Here is a 23,758-nt window from a genome sequence, read left to right as displayed (position 1 = left end):
GGCCTATTGTTTTTGTTGTAGCATTTTATATAATGGTACAGATTAGAGACATAGCTAAATGACCAGGTTGGTACAGATTAGAGACATAGAGGCATTTCATAGAGTAGGCGTTTCCTAATGGAAATATGCAAATATATGCTAGAACGCGCCAATAGGATCTCGCTTGCTTGTTCTGCCCACTATGACTCATTTGTTCCCATTTGAAACGACAGGCTGTGGTCTATCTCGGTTTAGTTATAAAAATCTTTGACTCTAGTCTCCATTTGGTAGGATTTCGCTAAGGTTAGGCTATTTGGATGAGAACATGTTATAATGTTTAATCTGCCGCGGTGTCTAATAACAGTAATATTGATGCAATGTTTCCCCTGCCTACTGTGCTGTTACAATGTTGACACTACACTGTTCTCCCGTCCACACTACTGTTAGGCTCCAATACTACACTGTTTCATTTGACAGAAAGGTTGTGCGCGACTACTCCAGGTAGTAATGGGTTTAGTTCACAAGCTTCCTATTTTTAGCAACTCTACGGATGCCTCTCTCTCTCTCTCTCTCCCTCTCTCTCTCTGGCTGTAGCCTGAGCAACTAACACGACGTAACAAGACAATTTCCTAGGATACAAAGGCCATTCTTACATTTTATTGTCTAACGGTCGTTTGATCGCTGAGGCAAAACACATTTTTTTATGGACCCTAGTTGAATGTTGATGAGGTTTTATATAAATGATCTCGGTTTAACCGGTGAGCGGAGAAGTAGGCTACGTCCTCCTCTTTATGATGACAACATGGCTTCCTGTTCTACAACATTATAAAAACAACGACATTTTTGTTTTTGACAAACTCAATCGAGTTTTCTATTCGTCATTGATTTATGCATAAACCTAATTGTGAGACTGGAATATTTTCCCACCAAGGACCGATTATGGAATTCCATTGCTCGGTTTCAGTTATTTTTCTCCTGAAGGCAACGGGACTATTTATTCATTTATTGGTGAGTTGGATATATGATTGTTTTCGGATCATGATTATAGTCCTAAAGACTAATATGCTCATGTTTGGTTCTGTCGTCGCGTCTGTGGTAATTGTAGAACGAGGCATCTTGGCGGGGTTTCTGTGTTTACATTCTGTGGATGTCTGCTTGGCATCCGGGGTGTGTGTTCCCTCAGCCTAGGCTACTGACGAGACCTGATGAACAAAAATATCAATGCAACAATTCCAAGATTTTACTGAATTACAGTTAGGAAATCAGCCAATTGAAATAAATTCATAAGGCCCTAATGTATTGATTTTACATGACTGGGCAGGGGCGCAGCCATGGGTGGGCCTGGGAGGGCATAGGCCCACCCACTGGGGAGCCAGGCCCAGCCAATCATAATTAGTTTTTCCCCACAAAAGGGCTTTATTACAGACAGAAATACTCCTCAGTTTCATCCGCTGTCCAGGTGGCTGGTCTCAGACGATCCCGCAGGTGAAAGAAGCCGGATGTGGAGGTCCTGGGCTGGCGTAGTTACTTGTGGTCTGTGGTTTTTAGTCCAGTTGGACGTACTGCCAAATTCTCTAAAACGACATTGGCCTCCAAATTAAACATTAAATTCTCTGTCAACAGCTCTGGTGGACATTGCTGCAGTAAGCATGCCATTTGCGTGCTCCTTCAAAACTTGAGACATCTGTGGCATTGTGTTGTGTGACAGAACAGCACATTTTAGAATGGCCTTTTATTGTCCCCAGCACAAGGTGCACCTGTGTAATGATCATGCTGATTAATCAGCTTCTTGATATGCCACACCTGTCAGGTGGATGGATTATTTTGGCAAAGGAGAAATGCTCACTAACTGATGTAAAAATAATTGTGCACAAAATGAGAGAAATAAGCTTTTTGTGCATGTGGAACATTTCTGGGATCTTTTATTTCAGCTCATGAAACACTTTACATGTTGCATTTATATTTTTGTTCAGTTTATACAGTGCATTTGGAAAGTATTCATACCCCTTGACTTTTTCCACATTTTGTTACGTTATAGCCTTATTATAAAATGTATTACATTGTTTTTTTCCTTCAATCTACACACAATACCCCATAATGACAAAGCAAAAACAGTTACAAAAAAAATGTGTTATTTAGAATAAAAACCTGAAATATCACATTTACATAAGTATTCAGACCCTTTACTCAGTACTTTGTTGAAGCACCTTTGGCAGCGATTACAGCCTCTAGTCTTCTTGGGTATGACGTTACAAGCTTGGCACACCTGTATTTGGGGAGTTTCTCCCATTCTTCTCTGCAGATCCTCTCAAGCTCTGTCATGTTGGATGGGGAGCATCGCTGCACAGCTATTTTCAGGTCTCTCCAGAGATGTTCGATTGGGTTCAACTTCAGGCTCTGGCTGGGCCACTCAAGGACATTCAGAGACTTGTCCCGAAAGCCACTCCTGCGTTGTCTTGGCTGTGTGCTTAGGATCGTTGTCCTGTTGGAAGGTGAACCTTTGCCCCAGTCTGAGGTCCTGAGTGCTCTGGAGCAGGTTTTCATCAAGGATCTCTCTGTACTTCATCTTTCCCTCGATCCTGACTAGTCTCCCAGTCCCTGCCGCTGAAAAACATACCCACAGCATGATGCTGCCACCCCCATGCTTCACCGTAGGGATGGTGCCAGGTTTCCTCCAGACGTGACGCTTGGCATTCAGGCCAAATAGTTCAAATCTTGGTTTGATCAGACCAGAGAATCTTGTTTCTCATGTTCTGAGAGTCCATTAGGTGCCTTTTGGCAAACTCCAAGCGGGCTGTCATGTGCCTTTTACTGAGGAGTGGCTTCCGTCTGGCCACTCTACCATAAAGGCCTGATTGGTGGAGTGCTGCAAAGATGGTTGTCTTTCTGGTAGGTTCTCCCATCTCTACAGAGGAACTCTGGAGCTCTGTCAGAGTGACCATTGAGTTCTTGGTCACCTCCCTGACCAAAGCCCTTCTCCCCCGATTGCTCAGTTTGGCCGGGCAGCCAGCTCTAGGAAGAGTCTTGGTGGTTCCAAACTTCTTCCATTTTAAGAACGATGGAGGCCACTGTGTTCTTGGGGAACTTCAATGCTGCAGCCATTTTTTGGTACCCTTCCCCAGATCTGTGCCTCGACACAATCCTGTCTCAGAGCTCTATGGGCAATTCCTTCAACCTCATGGCTTGGTTTTTGCTCAGACATGCACTGTCAACTGTGGGACCTTATATAGACAGGTGTGTTCCTTTCCAAATCATGTCCAATCAATTGAATTTACCACAGGTGGACTCCAATCAAGTTGTAGAAACATCACAAGATCAATGGAAACAGGATGCACCTGAGCTCCATAACGAGTCTCATAGCAAAGGGTCTGAATACTTATGTAAATATTTGTAATACATTTAGCTAAAAGTTCAACAAAAAGAAAATGGTTTCGCTTTTTCAATATGGGGTATTGTGTGTAGATTGATGAGGATTTTTTTTTTTTTTCCACATTTTGTTACGTTACAGCCTTATTCTAAAATGTATTACATAGTTTTTTTCCTTCAATCTACACACAATACCCCATAATGACAAAGCAAAAACAGTTACAAAAATAACCTGAAATATCACATTTACATAAGTATTCACTTATGTAAATATTTGTAATACATTTAGCTAAAAGTTCAACAAAAAGAAAATGGTTTCGCTTTTTCATTATGGGTTATTGTGTGTAGATTGATGAGGGAAAAAAAAATCTATTTCATTTTATAATAAGCCTGTAACTCAACAATATGTGGAAAAAAAAGTCAAAGGGTCTGAATACTTTCCCGGAATGCATATTCTTATCATATCTGCCTGTATGTTCCTGACCTGTAGTTGTAATGTGTTTCCAGTCTGGAGCCTCTCCTGCCTGAGTCGGGGATAGTAGCAGATATCGAGGTGGAGAGCGTCCTCCCGTCAGAGTCTGATACCTTCTACCAGCTGAAGAGCCAGCCCATCACCCTGAGGTGAGCACACACGCTGTTCCAGGTCAGATCAGACACAACCTTCATCTGTCTTTTCTCCCGTTCCATTATGTACATGGAACTGTTTACCATAACTGGTCTGTGCATGTCTTGCTCAAATCCAATCACATTTTATTTGTCACATGCACCGAATAAAACGGGTGTAGACTTAACCGTGAAATGTTTACGAGCCCAATGATGCAGAGTAAAAAAATGACATCAAAATAGAGGAAAAGGAAAGGAGCTCCGATCTGTCTCTCTCTCTCTCTCTCTCTCTCTCTCTCTTCTCTCTCTCTCTCTGTCTCTCTCTGTCTCTCTCTCTGTCTCTCTCTGTTTCTGTCTCTCTCTCTCTCTCTCTCTCTCTCTCTGTCTCTGTCTCTGTCTGTCTCTCTCTGTCTCTCTCTCTATCTGTCTGTCTCTCTGTTTCTGTCTCTCTCTCTGTCTCTGTCTGTCTGTCTCTCTGTTTCTGTCTCCCTCTGTCTGTCTCTCTGTCTGTCTCTCTCTCTGTCTGTCTGTCTCTCTATCTGTCTGTCTCTCTGTTTCTGTGTCTCTCTCTGTCTGTCTGTCTCTCTCTGTCTCTCTCTGCTCTGTCTATACCCCAGGGAATTCCCACAGTGTATTCACAGTGACTCAGCAAGAATACACAACCACATCTAGGAGGATGAGAGTTGATGTCAATGTTATTAGTCTCTTTTTTAAAAACAACACAGTGAGAGAGAAGGTGTTTGGATTAGACAAGCTGTTAGGACACTGTCCAGTAATGGTGTAGTAATAGTAGTATTTGTGTTTGAGTTGATTGTAATGTGGATAGTAACAGTGTTGGGGAACATTACAATGCTAGAGAGACAACGATTATACATCTTCATTTCCACTTTGGAGAGGTTGTGTACATTGCTTAAGGTAACAGTAGTAACTCCACACAACCTTAGTCATGTTGATTTATAACTTAGACCCACAAAACCTTAGATAGTCATGTTAGTTCAAGCGTGATCATGTTGTGGGAACTTCTGACTGGGAAAGCCCTCCCAGGGTGAAGGTAGGTGTAGGGTAACTTGGTTTGTAGTTTTGATTTATCCAGGGGCTTTCCATTGTGTGACTGAGGAAGATGTTAACAGCGGAGGGTTAGGGTTATGGAGGGTGGGTTTTAGTTGAGATCCAGGGACTTCCCAGTGAGTGATTTGTCAGGATTTGGTATGGCTACTAGGAAGATTATGTTTACAGCAGAGAGACTCCCTGTGTTAGGGTGTAGGGTATTAGGGTGTAGGGTATTAGGGTATAGGGTACTAGGGTTTAGGGTGTAGGGTTTAGGGTGTTAGGTACAAGGGTGTAGGGTTTAGGGTGTTAGGGTATAGGGTACTAGGGTGTAGGGTTTAGGGTGTTAGGTACTAGGGTGTAGGGTTTAGGGTGTTAGGGTATAGGGTACTAGGGTGTAGGGTATTAGGGTATAGGGTACTAGGGTGTAGGGTTTAGGGTGTAGGGTTTAGGGTGTTGGGTTTTAGTTCAGATCCAGGGGCTTCCAAGTGAGTGACTCAGCAGGATCTGCTATTTCTCTGAATGGAAATGTACTGTATCGCCATGTAACTGCAGAGTCTTGTGAAATAGTGTTCTGTACTTTCAGTTTTCCTCGTGTAAACGGACTTCTAATGTAACTGACTGGTGCACTGCACAGCAGTCTGAACTCACTGACCTTAACTGCTACATATTGTAGTATCTACATAATATCATCACTTCTATTTCTCAGTGAGGTCTGCCTCTCTGTATCTTCAGGCCTCCGCTGTGTCTCCTGCTGCTGTTTTCCTGCTCATTTGACTGCATTGATGTATTCTCAATGTATACGTTTGTTTAATTTCTGTTTTACATTGTATACAGTTTTTATACTGACCCTGTCCCGCCTGCAGCCCGTCTCTGCCCCCAATCGAATTGGGACGCTACAATAAACATACTGACGTGACTCTGTCCCCCTCCCTCTCTCTGCAGCGTGTCCCAACCGTGACTCTGTCCCCCTCCCTCTCTCTGCAGCGTGTCCCAACCGTGACTCTGTCCCCCTCCCTCTCTCTGCAGCGTGTCCCAACCGTGACTCTGTCCCCCTCCCTCTCTCTGCAGTGTGTCCCAACCGTGACTCTGTCCCCCTCCCTCTCTCTGCAGCGTGTCCCAACCGTGACTCTGTCCCCCTCCCTCTCTCTGCAGCGTGTCCCAACCGTGACTCTGTCCCCCTCCCTCTCTCTGCAGCGTGTCCCAACCGTGACTCTGTCCCCCTCCCTCTCTCTGCAGCGTGTCCCAACCGTGACTCTGTCCCCCTCCCTCTCTCTGCAGCGTGTCCCAACCGTGACTCTGTCCCCCTCCCTCTCTCTGCAGCGTGTCCCAACCGTGACTCTGTCCCCCTCCCTCTCTCTGCAGCGTGTCCCAACCGTGACTCTGTCCCCCTCCCTCTCTCTGCAGCGTGTCCCAACCGTGACTCTGTCCCCCTCCCTATCTCTGCAGCGTGTCCCAACCGTGACTCTGTCCCCCTCCCTCTCTCTGCAGCGTGTCCCAACCGTGACTCTGTCCCCCTCCCTCTCTCTGCAGCGTGTCCCAACCGTGACTCTGTCCCCCTCCCTCTCTCTGCAGCGTGTCCCAACCGTGACTCTGTCCCCCTCCCTCTCTCTGCAGCGTGTCCCAACCGTGACTCTGTCCCCCTCCCTCTCTCTGCAGCGTGTCCCAACCGTGACTCTGTCCCCCTCCCTCTCTCTGCAGCGTGTCCCAACCGTGACTCTGTCCCCCTCCCTCTCTCTGCAGCGTGTCCCAACCGTGACTCTGTCCCCCTCCCTCTCTCTGCAGCGTGTCCCAACCGTGACTCTGTCCCCCTCCCTCTCTCTGCAGCGTGTCCCAGCCCCCATCTGACACGGCGTCTCCCTCCTCCGGCCCAGTGATGACGTCCCGGGTGTTGATGAGGCAGGAGCTGATGCGCCAGCAGGCCAGGGACCAGGAGAGGAGAGAGGCCCAGCAGCAGGTCTCCTCAGCCCAGCTACGCACCGCCGACTCCTCCCCAGCCATCTCCATGGCCCCAGCGCACGCCGGGGCCAGACCTCCCCCTGCTCAGGTCCCTGTGGAGGTCCTCAAGGTACATCATGCACCGCCTGGAGCACTCTGACGACTGGGTTTGGGGGAGGACTGCACCTGCTTGTGACAACAAACGTCTTATCTGTTCGTGCTTATTAAATGGAAGTCTTACAGTGCATTATAATGCATTATACCTGCATTTGTTAATTGACTAATCTCCCCCTCTCTCTCTCTCTCTCTCTCTCTCTCTCTCTGTCTCTCTCTCTCTCTCTCTCTCTCTTCTCTCTCTCTCTCTCTCTCTCTCTCTCTCTCTCTCTCTCTCTCTCTCTCTCTCTCTGTCTCTGTCTCTGTCTCTGTCTCTGTCTCTGTCTCTGTCTCCTCTCTCTCTCTCCTCTAGGTTCAGACCCACCTGGAGAACCCCACTAAGTACCACATCCAGGCCTCTCAGAGACAGCAGGTGAAACACTACCTCTCCTCCACCCTGGGGAACAAACTGACCAATCAGACACTGGGCGCCTCCCCCTCGCCTCAGTCCGGATCCGCCCCTTCTCTCCAGCCTGCAGCCAGCAGCACTCCCAGCAGCCCACTGGCTGTGCTCAGCCTGAGCGCCAACAAGGAGGAGGTACGTCACCGTTGTAAACATAGAGATACAAAACGAATACTGTTCTGTTTCATTCTGTGGTCTCACATCTCTGCAACCCAGTCTAGGAAGTACATGGGAGCTTGGGTTGATTTTAACCCTTGAAAAATCTGGGAATAATGCCCGTGCAGCTGCCATGATGAGGGAAAATAATAGCCTCTAATATCCCACTTCTATTCAGCCGCTTCAATCACCTTTACACTTAAACAACAGCAGGCTTCCGTGAGGTGCCGTTTCCTAAATATTAGGTTGGTCTACGTTGTATAGACCTTATTGTAAGTGGCTCTGGATAAGCACGTCTGCTAAATAAGTGTTATTGTACCAGTTGTAGACGTTATTATGAGTTTCTTTGGGTGTTCCGGTCTCCTGAGTGGCGCAGTGGTCTAAGGCACTGCATCGCTGTGCCACTAGAGATCCTGGTTCGAATCCAGGCTCTGTCGTAGCAGGCCGTGACCGGGAGACCCATGGGGCGGCGCGCAATTGGCCCATCGTCGTCCAGGGTAGGGGAGGGAATGGCCGGCAGGGATGTAGCTCAGTTGGTAGAGCATGGCGTTTGCAACGCCAGGGTTGTGGGTTCGTTTCCCACAGGGGGATATGAAAAAAAATAATGTAAGTCGCTCTGGATAAGAGCGTCTGCTAAATGACGTAAATGTAAATGTTCCTCCTAATGTATTCTACATTGTCTTGGTCTTCCAGTTCCTTTAAATTCAACAGGAGTTATTACCCCCTGTAATAACACATAGAATTCTGTTGTAGCCTCACTTTGTGCCGGGTCTGTCTGTCTGTCCTGTCTGTCTGTCGGTGTGTCTGTCTGTCTCCTGCACCTTGCTAGCTAGCTGTCCTGTCTGTCTGTCTGTGTCTGTCCTGTCTGTGTCTGTCTGTCTGTCGGTGTGTCTGTCTGTCGGTGTGTCTGTCTGTCTCCTGCACCTTGCTAGCTAGCTGTCCTGTCTGTCTGTCTGTGTCTGTCCTGTCTGTGTCTGTCTGTCTGTCGGTGTGTCTGTCTGTCGGTGTGTCTGTCTCCTGCACCTTGCTAGCTAGCTGTCCTGTCTGTCTGTCCTGTCTGTGTCTGTCTGTCTGTCTGTCTGTCTGTCGCGGGTCTGTCGGTGTGTCTGTCTGTCTGTCTGTCTGTCGGTGTGTCTGTCGGTGTGTCTGTCTGTCTGTGTGTCGGTGTCTCTGTCTGTCTGTCTGTCGGTGTGTCTGTCTGTCGGTGTTTCTGTCTGTCGGTGTGTCTGTCCTGTCTGTGTCTGTCTGTCTGTCGGTCTGTCTGTCTGTCTGTCGGTGTGTCTGTCTGTCTGTCGGTGTGTCTGTCTGTCGGTGTGTCTGTCTGTCGGTGTGTCTGTCTGTCGGTGTGTCTGTCTGTCTGTCTGGAGTGGGTCTGTCTGTCTCCTGCACCTTGCTCTGTGGCTCTGTGTGTTTGGCACCACATTGTGCTGTCAAATACCACAGGACTAGCTGTCCTGTCTGTCTGTCCGTCTCCTGCACCTTGCTCTTTTGGCACCACATTGTTCTGTTAAATCCAACGTTGGCCAGCCTAATAATCTCTGCACGCTTCACAATTCACACCACAGAGACTTCAATTAAAGGTGTACTCCGCTTCACACCACAGAGACTTCAATTAAAGGTGTACTCCGCTTCACACCACAGAGACTTCAATTAAAGGTGTACTCCGCTTCACACCACAGAGACTTCAATTAAAGGTGTACTCCGCTTCACACCACAGAGACTTCAATTAAAGGTGTACTCCGCTGCCTGTTGTTTTTGTCAGTCTGTGTCAGTCGCTTTTGGAGAAAAACCTCGTTCATTTGCCCCTGAGGGGATTAATAAAGTTTAATTGAAACGTATTTTAACTGGAATTTAAAGTCACTGTGTTGATAAAGCTCTTACTCAGACTGCTATGGTCCTAAAGGAGGGGTTGACTTGCAGCAAATAATGAAATAGTCTGAAGAAGCCATTTCATAGAGTGTGAAGAAGCCATTTCATAGAAAGTGTGAAGAAGCTATTTCATAGGAAGAGTGTGAGTCCATTTCATTGTGGCTTGTGAAATGGTGCCTCATTCATAAAGTGCCGTGTGGAGTGTTCCAGTGAAGTTTCCTATGGATGACTCACCCGGTCTAACGCGCTAGCTCAATCTGGCTGTATGTCTGACCCAAGGTGCAGGGACCGTATGTATAAAGCACCTCAGACTATGAGCACTGATCTAGGATCAGGTTTCTCCTGTCCATTTAATCTTATTCATTATGATCTAAAAGGCTAAACTAATCCTGGATCAGCACTCCTTATCTGAGACACTAGATGAGGGAGGGAGGGAGGGAGGGAGGGAGGGAGAGAGGGAGGGAGGGTGGGTGGGTGGGAGGGAGGGACTGTGTGTGAGGGAGGGAGGGAGGGAGGGTGGGTGGGTGGGTGGGTGGGAGGGAGGGAGGGAGGGAGGGACTGTGTGGGAGGGTGGGTGGGAGGGTGGGAGGGAGGGTGGGTGGGTGGGTGGGTGGGTGGGAGGGAGGGAGGGACTGGGAGGGAGAGAGGGAGGGAGGGAGGGTGGGTGGGTGGGAGGGAGGGAGGGAGGGAGGGAGGGAGGGAGAGAGGGAGGGAGGGAGGGTGGGTGGGTGGGAGGGAGGGACTGTGTGTGAGGGAGGGAGGGAGGGTGGGAGGGAGGGAGGGAGGGAGGGACTGTGTGGGAGGGTGGGTGGGAGGGTGGGAGGGAGGGTGGGTGGGTGGGTGGGAGGGAGGGAGGGACTGGGAGGGAGGGAGGGTGGGAGGGAGGGAGGGACTGGGTGGGTGGGAGGGAGGGAGGGAGGGTAGATGTGTATAATGTCACCTCTTCCTCTACTGACCCCAGAGCCGTTTGTATTTCAGATGGAAGATGTGATCGATGACATCATCAGTCTTGAATCCAGTCTCAACGATGAGTTCTTTACGTTGATCGACTCTGGCCTACATCTAGCCAACACGGTATGCAGTAAGACATACATTAACCAAACCTTACATACTCTGGCCTACATCTAGCCAACACGGTATGTAGTGAGACATACATTAACCAAACCTTACATACTCTGGCCTACATCTAGCCAACACGGTATGCAGTAAGACATACATTAACTAAACCTTACATACTCTGGCCTACATCTAGCCAACACGGTATGCAGTAAGACATACATTAACCAAACCTTACATACTCTGGCCTACATCTAGCCAACACGGTATGCAGTAAGACATACATTAACTAAACCTTACATACTCTGGCCTACATCTAGCCAACACGGTATGCAGTAAGACATACATTAACCAAACCTTACATACTCTGGCCTACATCTAGCCAACACGGTATGCAGTAAGACATACATTAACCAAACCTTACATACTCTGGCCTACATCTAGCCAACACGGTATGCAGTAAGACATACATTAACTAAACCTTACATACTCTGGCCTACATCTAGCCAACACGGTATGTAGTAAGACATACATTAACTAAACCTTACATACTCTGGCCTACATCTAGCCAACACGGTATGCAGTAAGACATACATTAACCAAACCTTACATACTCTGGCCTACATCTAGCCAACACGGTATGCAGTAAGACATACATTAACCAAACCTTACATACTCTGGCCTACATCTAGCCAACACGGTATGCAGTAAGACATACATTAACTAAACCTTACATACTCTGGCCTACATCTAGCCAACACGGTATGTAGTAAGACATACATTAACTAAACCTTACATACTCTGGCCTACATCTAGCCAACACGGTATGCAGTAAGACATACATTAACCAAACCTTACATACTCTGGCCTACATCTAGCCAACACGGTATGCAGTAAGACATACATTAACCAAACCTTACATACTCTGGCCTACATCTAGCCAACACGGTATGCAGTAAGACATACATTAACTAAACCTTACATACTCTGGCCTACATCTAGCCAACACGGTATGCAGTAAGACATACATTAACTAAACCTTACATACTCTGGCCTACATCTAGCCAACACGGTATGCAGTAAGACATACATTAACTAAACCTTACATACTCTGGCCTACATCTAGCCAACACGGTATGCAGTAAGACATACATTAACTAAACCTTACATACTCTGGCCTACATCTAGCCAACACGGTATGTAGTAAGACATACATTAACTAAACCTTACATACTCTGGCCTACATCTAGCCAACACGGTATGTAGTAAGACATACATTAACTAAACCTTACATACTCTGGCCTACATCTAGCCAACACGGTATGTAGTAAGACATACATTAACTAAACCTTACATACTCTGGCCTACATCTAGCCAACACGGTATGCAGTAAGACATACATTAACCAAACCTTACATACTCTGGCCTACATCTAGCCAACACGGTATGCAGTAAGACATACATTAACCAAACCTTACATACTCTGGCCTACATCTAGCCAACACGGTATGCAGTAAGACATACATTAACTAAACCTTACATACTCTGGCCTACATCTAGCCAACACGGTATGCAGTAAGACATACATTAACCAAACCTTACATACTCTGGCCTACATCTAGCCAACACGGTATGTAGTGAGACATACATTAACTAAACCTTACATACTCTGGCCTACATCTAGCCAACACGGTATGTAGTGAGACATACATTAACTAAACCTTACATACTCTGGCCTACATCTAGCCAACACGGTATGTAGTAAGACATACATTAACTAAACCTTACATACTCTGGCCTACATCTAGCCAACACGGTATGTAGTAAGACATACATTAACTAAACCTTACATACTCTGGCCTACATCTAGCCAACACGGTATGCAGTAAGACATACATTAACTAAACCTTACATACTCTGGCCTACATCTAGCCAACACGGTATGCAGTAAGACATACATTAACTAAACCTTACATACTCTGGCCTACATCTAGCCAACACGGTATGCAGTAAGACATACATTAACCAAACCTTACATACTCTGGCCTACATCTAGCCAACACGGTATGTAGTAAGACATACATTAACTAAACCTTACATACTCTGGCCTACATCTAGCCAACACGGTATGCAGTAAGACATACATTAACCAAACCTTACATACTCTGGCCTACATCTAGCCAGCACGGTATGCAGTAAGACATACATTAACTAAACCTTACATACTCTGGCCTACATCTAGCCAACACGGTATGTAGTAAGACATCATACCAAGAACATGTGACTATGCATTCACTCCTGGAGATAAATGAATCATCTGTAAGCCTGCTTCTTCAAATGAAACTCATGCATGCCTTTTGTGGCTTGATACTGCTGCAAGCGGTTGATTATGGAATCTTCTCCAGAGGCCAGTCACTGAAAGTTGCCCCTGGGTCTTACTGGCTTATCAACACATTGATAGCCATGTCTTTGTGTCTCAGTGAGTGTCCATGCTGCTTTGTGTTGTCAGAGATAATTGATTTTTTTGGAGCAGGGCGGTTGGATGTCAAGTCAGAGACGGTGGAATCCAGCCTGGCGGTGAGAGTAAACATACTGTTCTGACACATGGCTAACAGTGGCCAGGACAGGACAGGACAGGCCAGAGTAGGCTAGAGCAGGGTGGGGTGTGGTCAGTCAACCTGTGTGTAGAACGCTGATCGCTTAACTGTGGAGACTAAGGGTTAGCTAACCGTGGACCGGAGAGAGAGAGAGAGAGAGAGAGGTGTTTCTTTCCCCCCCCCTGACGACGTTTGGCCATTTCTCAACCGTCGGTTCAGAGAGAAAGGGGAAGTGAGAGCGGTTTGGTTTGGCAGGAGAAAGATGAGGATTCTGGTTGTTCTGGAGCAGCAGCATAACACCATAAATAAGATGATCCAGGTAAAATAAATGTTGTTCTGTGGAGTTTCTATGAAATGAATTAGAGTCGTTTGTGTTTTGAAGAGGTTAGTTGAGATAAGAATTTGGGTTTTGAGTTCGTCTGGATTTGTTTAGGTTTCTCACTGAATTGATTTTGACGTTGTATCTGTCTACAGGCTCAGGTTTATCTTGAAACTGATATGTAGACATGCTAACATGTTTATTACTGTATTCTGATGTTAATGAAACTGATATGTAGACATGCTAACATGTTTATTACTGTATTCTGTTAATGAAACTGATATGTAGACATGCTAACATGTTTATTACTGTATTCTGTTAATGAAACTGATATGTAGACATGCTAACAACATGTTTATTACTGTATTCTGTTAATGAAACTGATATGTAGACATGCTAACATGTTTATTACTGTATTCTGATGTTAATGAAACTGATATGTAGACATGCTAACATGTTTATTACTGTATTCTGTTAATGAAACTGATATGTAGACATGCTAACATGTTTATTACTGTATTCTGACGTTAATGAAACTGATATGTAGACATGCTAACATGTTTATTACTGTATTCTGTTAATGAAACTGATATGTAGACATGCTAACAACATGTTTATTACTGTATTCTGTTAATGAAACTGATATGTAGACATGCTAACATGTTTATTACTGTATTCTGTTAATGAAACTGATATGTAGACATGCTAACAACATGTGTATTACTGTATTCTGTTAATGAAACTGATATGTAGACATGCTAACAACATGTTTATTACTGTATTCTGTTAATGAAACTGATATGTAGACATGCTAACATGTTTATTACTGTATTCTGTTAATGAAACTGATATGTAGACATGCTAACAACATGTTTATTACTGTATTATGTTAATGAAACTGATATGTAGACATGCTAACATGTTTATTACTGTATTCTGATGTTAATGAAACTGATATGTAGACATGCTAACAACATGTTTATTACTGTATTCTGTTAATGAAACTGATATGTAGACATGCTAACATGTTTATTACTGTATTCTGTTAATGAAACTGATATGTAGACATGCTAACAACATGTTTATTACTGTATTCTGTTAATGAAACTGATATGTAGACATGCTAACAACATGTTTATTACTGTATTCTGTTAATGAAACTGATATGTAGACATGCTAACATGTTTATTACTGTATTCTGTAAATGAAACTGATATGTAGACATGCTAACAACATGTTTATTACTGTATTCTGATGTTAATGAAACTGATATGTAGACATGCTAACATGTTTATTAGTGTATTATGTTAATGAAACTGATATGTAGACATGCTAACAACATGTTTATTACTGTATTCTGATGTTAATGAAACTGATATGTAGACATGCTAACATGTTTATTACTGTATTCTGTTAATGAAACTGATATGTAGACATGCTAACAACATGTTTATTACTGTATTATGTTAATGAAACTGATATATAGACATGCTAACAACATGTTTATTACTGTATTCTGTTAATGAAACTGATATGTAGACATGCTAACAACATGTTTATTACTGTATTCTGTTAATGAAACTGATATGTAGACATGCTAACATGTTTATTACTGTATTCTGATGTTAATGAAACTGATATGTAGACATGCTAACATGTTTATTACTGTATTCTGTTAATGAAACTGATATGTAGACATGCTAACAACATGTTTATTACTGTATTCTGTTAATGAAACTGATATGTAGACATGCTAACAACATGTTTATTACTGTATTCTGTTAATGAAACTGATATGTAGACATGCTAACAACATGTTTATTACTGTATTCTGTTAATGAAACTGATATGTAGACATGCTAACAACATGTTTATTACTGTATTCTGTTAATGAAACTGATATGTAGACATGCTAACATGTTTATTACTGTATTCTGTTAATGAAACTGATATGTAGACATGCTAACAACATGTTTATTACTGTATTCTGTTAATGAAACTGGTATGTAGACATGCTAACATGTTTATTACTGTATTCTGTTAATGAAACTGATATGTAGACATGCTAACATGTTTATTACTGTATTCTGTTAATGAAACTGATATGTAGACATGCTAACAACATGTTTATTACTGTATTCTGTTAATGAAACTGATATGTAGACATGCTAACAACATGTTTATTACTGTATTCTGTTAATGAAACTGATATGTAGACATGCTAACAACATGTTTATTACTGTATTCTGTTAATGAAACTGATATGTAGACATGCTAACAACATGTGTATTACTGTATTCTGTTAATGAAACTGATATGTAGACATGCTAACAACATGTTTATTACTGTATTATGTTAATGAAACTGATATGTAGACATGCTAACATGTTTATTACTGTATTCTGTTAATGAAACTGATATGTAGACATGCTAACATGTTTATTACTGTATTCTGTTAATGAAACTGATATGTAGACATGCTAACAACATGTTTATTACTGTATTCTGATGTTAATGAAACTGATATGTAGACATGCTAACATGTTTATTAGTGTATTATGTTAATGAAACTGATATGTAGACATGCTAACATGTTTATTACTGTATTATGTTAATGAAACTGATATGTAGACATGCTAACAACATGTTTATTACTGTATTCTGTTAATGAAACTGATATGTAGACATGCTAACAACATGTTCATTACTGTATTCTGTTAATGAAACTGATATGTAGAAATGCTAACAACATGTTTATTACTGTATTCTGTTAATGAAACTGATATGTAGACATGCTAACAACATGTTTATTACTGTATTCTGTTAATGAAACTGATATGTAGACATGCTAACATGTTTATTACTGTATTCTGTTAATGAAACTGATATGTAGACATGCTAACAACATGTTTATTACTGTATTCTGTTAATGAAACTGATATGTAGACATGCTAACAACATGTTTATTACTGTATTCTGTTAATGAAACTGATATGTAGACATGCTAACAACATGTGTATTACTGTATTCTGTTAATGAAACTGATATGTAGACATGCTAACATGTTTATTACTGTATTCTGTTAATGAAACTGATATGTAGACATGCTAACAACATGTTTATTACTGTATTATGTTAATGAAACTGATATATAGACATGCTAACAACATGTTTATTACTGTATTCTGTTAATGAAACTGATATGTAGACATGCTAACAACATGTTTATTACTGTATTCTGTTAATGAAACTGATATGTAGACATGCTAACATGTTTATTACTGTATTCTGATGTTAATGAAACTGATATGTAGACATGCTAACAACATGTTTATTACTGTATTCTGTTAATGAAACTGATATGTAGACATGCTAACATGTTTATTACTGTATTCTGATGTTAATGAAACTGATATGTAGACATGCTAACAACATGTTTATTACTTTATTCTGTTAATGAAACTGATATGTAGACATGCTAACAACATGTTTATTACAGTATTCTGTTAATGAAACTGATATGTAGACATGCTAACAACATGTTTATTACTGTATTATGTTAATGAAACTGATATGTAGACATGCTAACAACATGTTTATTACTGTATTCTGTTAATGAAACTGATATGTAGACATGCTAACATGTTTATTACTGTATTCTGTTAATGAAACTGATATGTAGACATGCTAACATGTTTATTACTGTATTCTGTTAATGAAACTGAGGCTCCAGTTGTGAATAGTAGATAGTGTTTGTCATATTGACCGTTGAGCGATTACTTGATTACATTTAATGATATACAACAGTCCGTTTATTACTTGATTACATTACATGATATACAACAGTCCGTTTATTACTTGATTACATTACATGATATACAACAGTCCGTTTATTACTTGATTACATTTCATGATATACAACAGTCCGTTTATTACTTGATTACATTTCATGATATACAACAGTCCGTTTATTACTTGATTACATTTCATGATATACAACAGTCCGTTTATTACTTGATTACATTTAATGATATACAACAGTCCGTTTATTACTTGATTACATTTCATGATATACAACAGTCTGTTTATTACTTGATTACATTTCATGATATACAACAGTCTGTTTATTACTTGATTACATTTCATGATATACAACAGTCCGTTTTGGTTGTGGTGTTTGAATGAAAATAATATACAGTGTCTATTTGGTTAGAGGTTGAATCCTGTTCATTGGGAAGAGAGAGGTGAGAGTGACTAGTAGCCCACAATGGCAGTAGCAGTTAGACCGTGGCAGTAGAAGTTAGACCATGGCAGTAGCAGTTAGACCGTGGCAGTAGCAGTTAGACCGTGGCAGTAGCAGTTAGACCTTGGCAGTAGCAGTTAGACCGTGGCAGTAGCAGTTAGACCGTGGCAGTAGCAGTTAGACCTTGGCAGTAGCAGTTAGACCGTGGCAGTAGCAGTTAGACCGTGGCAGTAGCAGTTAGACCGTGGCAGTAGAAGTTAGACCGTGGCAGTAGCAGTTAGACCTTGGCAGTAGCAGTCAGACCTTGGCAGTAGCAGTTAGACCGTGGCAGTAGCAGTTAGACCGTGGCAGTAGCAGTTAGACCGTGGCAGTAGCAGTTAGACCGTGGCAGTAGAAGTTAGACCGTGGCAGTAGCAGATAGACCTTGGCTAGAATTGCAAAATCCCAGTAATTTCCCCAAATGACCAGCTTTTTAATATATCCTGGTTGGAGTATTCCAGAGTTTGTGTTTTATTCCCTCCTCATTCCAGGACTCTTCAACCAGGATATCTGGAGAACCAGCAGGGAATTTGGGAAAAGATATTGGAGTTTTGCAACCCTCATCTTGTCTGTTTTGTAGACATTAGAAAAAGTCTGGAATTCACATTATCAATGTTCCAGGGAGGTTATCAGTGGAGTCGTCTCCTGGTTTGTTCAGACTTACCAATAGTCAATGTAGCTCTTAGACCTCCGATATCACAACATGTTCTTCTTTTACTGCATTTTCAACGGCTTCTGCTTGAATGATGACCTCTGAAAGCTGTTGTGTGTGTTTTATGATGATGATGATGTTGTTGTTGTTGTTGTTTACACCTTGTGACTTGTTGTTGTTGTTGTGTGAATGCAGCTGCCAGTGTCAGGCAACATGCTGGATGTGTACAGCAGTGGAGGGATGGCTGCTCCTACCATCGCCGTCTCAAACTCCTGTCCTGCTGACCTGCACAACGTCAAGACTGAGTTAACCGGTACTGGTAAAGAGTTCCTCTCTAAAACACACTTAACACTCATTATAAACTGGGTGGTTCGAGTCCCTGAAATGCTGATTGGCTGATAGCCATGGTATATTATATTATTTTTACTGCTCTAATTACGTTGGTAACTAGTTTATAATAGCAATAAGGCACCTCAGGGGTTTGTGGTATATGGCCAATATACCACGGCTAAGGGCTGTATCCAGGTACTCCACGTTGCGTCGTGCATAAGAACAGCCCTTAGCCGTGGTATATTGGCCATATACCACACCCCCTCGGGCCTTATTGCTTATATAACCCCCTCTAGCTCTTATCTCTCTCTCTCCGTCTCTCTTCCCTCCCTCTCTCCTCCCCCCTCTCTCTTCCCCCCCTCTCTCTCTCTCTCTCCGTCTCTCTTCCCTCCCTCTCTCCTCCCCCCTCTCTCTTCCCCCCCTCTCTCTCTCTCTCTCTCCGTCTCTCTTCCCTCCCTCTCTCCTCCCCCCTCTCTCTTCCCCCCCTCTCTCTCTATCTCTCCGTCTCTCTTTCTGTCTGTAAAAAGTTCCTCTCTAAATAACACTCAATAACACCTGTCTGTCTATCTCTCTCTGTCATCTCCCAATCCTCTCTATCTCAACTTCCTGTCTGTCGATCTCTCTCTTACTCTGTCCCTGTTTCTGTGTCTGTCTCTCTCTTTCTCTCTCTGACTTCTCTCTCTCCCTCCCTCTCTCTCCTCCCCCTCTCTCTCCTCCCCTCTCTCTCCCTCCCTCTCTCTCCCTCCCTCCCTCTCTCTCCTCCCCCCTCTCTCTTCCCCCCTTCTCTCCTCCCCCCTCTCTCTCTCCTCTCCCCCTCGCTCTCCTCCCCCTCTCTCTTCCCTCCCTCCCTCTCTCTCCTCCCCCACTCTCTCCTCCCCCTCTCTCTCCTCCCCCACTCTCTCACCTCCCCCTCTCTCTCTCCTCCCCCTCTCTTTCCTCCCCTCTCTTTTCTTTTTAAAGTTCTTACTCAGCATTGCTCAACTTCCCTTGTCCAGTCAGTCAGTCCCACCCTGTTCCTCTGCCTCAGCCTTCAGTAGACCTGCAGTCATGTTTCCGTTTCATCTCTACGGCATACTCACCATCCGTTATGTGTCTTATGACTTTTAGCGTCTTTTGACATTCTGAACATATGCATATACTGTTTTTTAAATCTATGTTTTATTTACGTTTCAAGCAGTCTTTAGCAACCCACACTGTACTGATATTGGAGTGCGAAATGTTGATTTGATATTGTCTCCTTCTAGAGGTGGAGGTTAAAGCTATGACGAAGGAGCGACAGAAAAAGGACAACCATAACCAGAGTGAGTATAGATCAATACTTTACTGCCAACGGAAACCATATTTGAAATGTATTTCATTAGGTCTAACAGTTGGTCACCAGCTTGGTGATAATGTTGACATGTTACGGTTGTTCCTAGTTGAGAGACGGAGGAGGTTCAACATCAACGATCGCATCAAGGAACTGGGAGCTCTCATCCCCAAATCGAGTGACCCGTGAGTAGCCCCCCCCTGCTAAAGTGCTACTGTACATATTTCACCATCTCACTGTTCCTTTCCCCTCACTGACCCCCCCTGCTACAACATAGTATCTAATCATGCCACTGTTCCTTTCCCCTCACTGACCCCCCCTGCTACAACATAGTATCTAATCATGCCACTGTTCCTTTCCCCTCACTGACCCCCCCTGCTACAACATAGTATCTAATCATGCCACTGTTCCTTTCCCCTCACTGACCCCCCCTGCTACAACATAGTATCTAATCATGCCACTGTTCCTTTCCCCTCACTGACACCCCCTGCTACAACATAGTATCTAATCATACCACTGTTCCTTTCCCCTCACTGACCCCCCCTGCTACAACATAGTATCTAATCATGCCACTGTTCCTTTCCCCTCACTGACACCCCCTGCTACAACATAGTATCTAATCATGCCACTGTTCCTTTCCCCTCACTGACCCCCCCTGCTACAACATAGTATCTAATCATACCACTGTTCCTTTCCCCTCACTGACCCCCCCTGCTACAACATAGTATCTAATCATGCCACTGTTCCTTTCCCCTCACTGACCCCCCCTGCTACAACATAGTATCTAATCATGCCACTGTTCCTTTCTCCTCACTGACCCCCCTGCTACGGAGACAGGGAGACGCGTTGGAACAAGGGAACCATCCTGAAGGCGTCTGTGGACTACATCAGGAGGCTGCAGAAGGAGCAGCAGAGAGCCAAGGAGATGGAGAACAGGCAGAGGAAACTGGAGCACAGCAACCGTAACCTACTGCTACGTATACAGGTAATACTGACTGTAACCTACTGCTACGTATACAGGTAATACTGACCTTAACCTACTGCTACGTATACAGGTAATACTGACCGTAACCTACTGCTACGTATACAGGTAATACTGACTGTAACCTACTGCTACGTATACAGGTAATACTGACTGTAACCTACTGCTACGTATACAGGTAATACTGACTGTAACCTACTGCTACGTATACAGGTAATACTGACCGTAACCTACTGCTACGTATACAGGTAATACTGACCGTAACCTACTGCTACGTATACAGGTAATACTGACTGTAACCTACTGCTACGTATACAGGTAATACTGACTGTAACCTACTGCTACGTATACAGGTAATACTGACCGTAACCTACTGCTACGTATACAGGTAATACTGACTGTAACCTACTGCTACGTATACAGGTAATACTGACTGTAATCTACTGCTACGTATACAGGTAATACTGACCGTAACCTACTGCTACGTATACAGGTAATACTGACCTACTGCTACGTATACAGGTAATACTGACTGTAACCTACTGCTACGTATACAGGTAATACTGACCGTAACCTACTGCTACGTATACAGGTAATACTGACCGTAACCTACTGCTACGTATACAGGTAATACTGACCGTAACCTACTGCTACGTATACAGGTAATACTGACTGTAACCTACTGCTACGTATACAGGTAATACTGACTGTAACCTACTGCTACGTATACAGGTAATACTGACCGTAACCTACTGCTACGTATACAGGTAATACTGACTGTAACCTACTGCTACGTATACAGGTAATACTGACTGTAACCTACTGCTACGTATACAGGTAATACTGACCGTAACCTACTGCTACGTATACAGGTAATACTGACTGTAACCTACTGCTACGTATACAGGTAATACTGACCGTAACCTACTGCTACGTATACAGGTAATACTGACCGTAACCTACTGCTACGTATACAGGTAATACTGACTGTAACCTACTGCTACGTATACAGGTAATACTGACTGTAACCTACTGCTACGTATACAGGTAATACTGACCGTAACCTACTGCTACGTATACAGGTAATACTGACTGTAACCTACTGCTACGTATACAGGTAATACTGACCGTAACCTACTGCTACGTATACAGGTAATACTGACTGTAACCTACTGCTACGTATACAGGTAATACTGACAGTAACCTACTACTACGTATACAGGTAATACTGACCGTAACCTACTGCTACGTATACAGGTAATACTGACTGTAACCTACTGCTACGTATACAGGTAATACTGACTGTAACCTACTGCTACGTATACAGGTAATACTGACCGTAATCTACTGCTACGTATACAGGTAATACTGACTGTAACCTACTGCTACGTATACAGGTAATACTGACTGTAACCTACTGCTACGTATACAGGTAATACTGACTGTAACCTACTGCTACGTATACAGGTAATACTGACCGTAATCTACTGCTACGTATACAGGTAATACTGACCGTAACCTACTGCTACGTATACAGGTAATACTGACTGTAACCTACTGCTACGTATACAGGTAATACTGACTGTAACCTACTGCTACGTATACAGGTAATACTGACTGTAATCTACTGCTACGTATACAGGTAATACTGACCGTAACCTACTGCTACGTATACAGGTAATACTGACAGTAACCTACTGCTACGTATACAGGTAATACTGACTGTAATCTACTGCTACGTATACAGGTAATACTGACCGTAACCTACTGCTACGTATACAGGTAATACTGACTGTAACCTACTGCTACGTATACAGGTAATACTGACCGTAACCTACTGCTACGTATACAGGTAATACTGACTCTAACCTACTGCTACGTATACAGGTAATACTGACCGTAACCTACTGCTACGTATACAGGTAATACTGACTGTAACCTACTGCTACGTATACAGGTAATACTGACTGTAACCTACTGCTACGTATACAGGTAATACTGACTCTAACCTACTGCTACGTATACAGGTAATACTGACTGTAATCTACTGCTACGTATACAGGTAATACTGACTGTAACCTACTGCTACGTATACAGGTAATACTGACTGTAATCTACTGCTACGTATACAGGTAATACTGACTGTAATCTACTGCTACGTATACAGGTAATACTGACCGTAACCTACTGCTACGTATATAGGTAATACTGACCGTAACCTACTGCTACGTATATAGGTAATACTGACCGTAACCTACTGCTACGTATACAGGTAATACTGACACCTAGGTAGACTGAGAGGGAAGGGTTGGGGTTGGAGACTGAGAGGGAAGGGTTGGGGTTGGAGACTGAGAGGGAAGGGTTGGGGTTGGAGACTGGGAGGGAAGGGTTGGGGTTGGAGACTGGGAGGGAAGGGTTGGAGACTGGGAGGGAAGGGTTGGGCTGGAGACTGAGAGGGAAGGGTTGGGGTTGGAGATTGGGAGGGAAGGGTTGGGGTTGGAGACTGGGAGGGAAGGGTTGGAGAATGAGCGGGAAGGGTTGTGGTTGGAGACTGGGAGGGAAGGGTTGGGGTTGGAAACTGGGAGGGAAGGGTTGGAGAATGAGAGGGAAGGGTTGGGGTTGGAGACTGGGAGGGAAGGGTTGGGGTTGGAGACTGGGAGGGAAGGGTTGGAGACTGGTGGGGAAGGGTTGGGGTTGGAGACTGGGAGGGAAGGGTT

General features: G+C 43.6%; 1 protein-coding gene across 3 annotated transcripts in view; it reads left to right on the top strand.

The window, feature by feature from the left end:
- The window catches only part of LOC311123854 (transcription factor E3-like), a 41,712-nt gene that overhangs the window by 7,251 nt on the left and 10,703 nt on the right, over window positions 1–23,758 (top strand). Inside the window, exons 1-9 of one of the 3 annotated variants that reach the window (XM_084198077.1) lie at window positions 546–987; window positions 3,853–3,966; window positions 6,823–7,063; window positions 7,400–7,624; window positions 10,493–10,588; window positions 18,616–18,739; window positions 19,995–20,051; window positions 20,169–20,244; window positions 20,897–21,044. In XM_084198077.1, the coding sequence (XP_084054203.1) occupies window positions 6,872–7,063; window positions 7,400–7,624; window positions 10,493–10,588; window positions 18,616–18,739; window positions 19,995–20,051; window positions 20,169–20,244; window positions 20,897–21,044 (918 nt within the window). In that variant the 5' untranslated portion in view covers window positions 546–987; window positions 3,853–3,966; window positions 6,823–6,871. Of the gene's footprint in view, window positions 1–545; window positions 988–3,852; window positions 3,967–6,822; window positions 7,064–7,399; window positions 7,625–10,492; window positions 10,589–18,615; window positions 18,740–19,994; window positions 20,052–20,168; window positions 20,245–20,896; window positions 21,045–23,758 lie in introns of those variants that run through there. The other 2 variants (XM_084198076.1, XM_084198075.1) reach the window with 2 other exon arrangements.

Source organism: Coregonus lavaretus, assembly GCF_964263955.1.
Source record: "Coregonus lavaretus genome assembly, contig: HAP1_SCAFFOLD_421, whole genome shotgun sequence".
NCBI lineage: Eukaryota > Metazoa > Chordata > Actinopteri > Salmoniformes > Salmonidae > Coregonus > Coregonus lavaretus.
The sequence above is the reverse complement of the archived record's forward strand: the minus strand, read 5'-3'. Positions and strand labels throughout refer to the sequence as shown.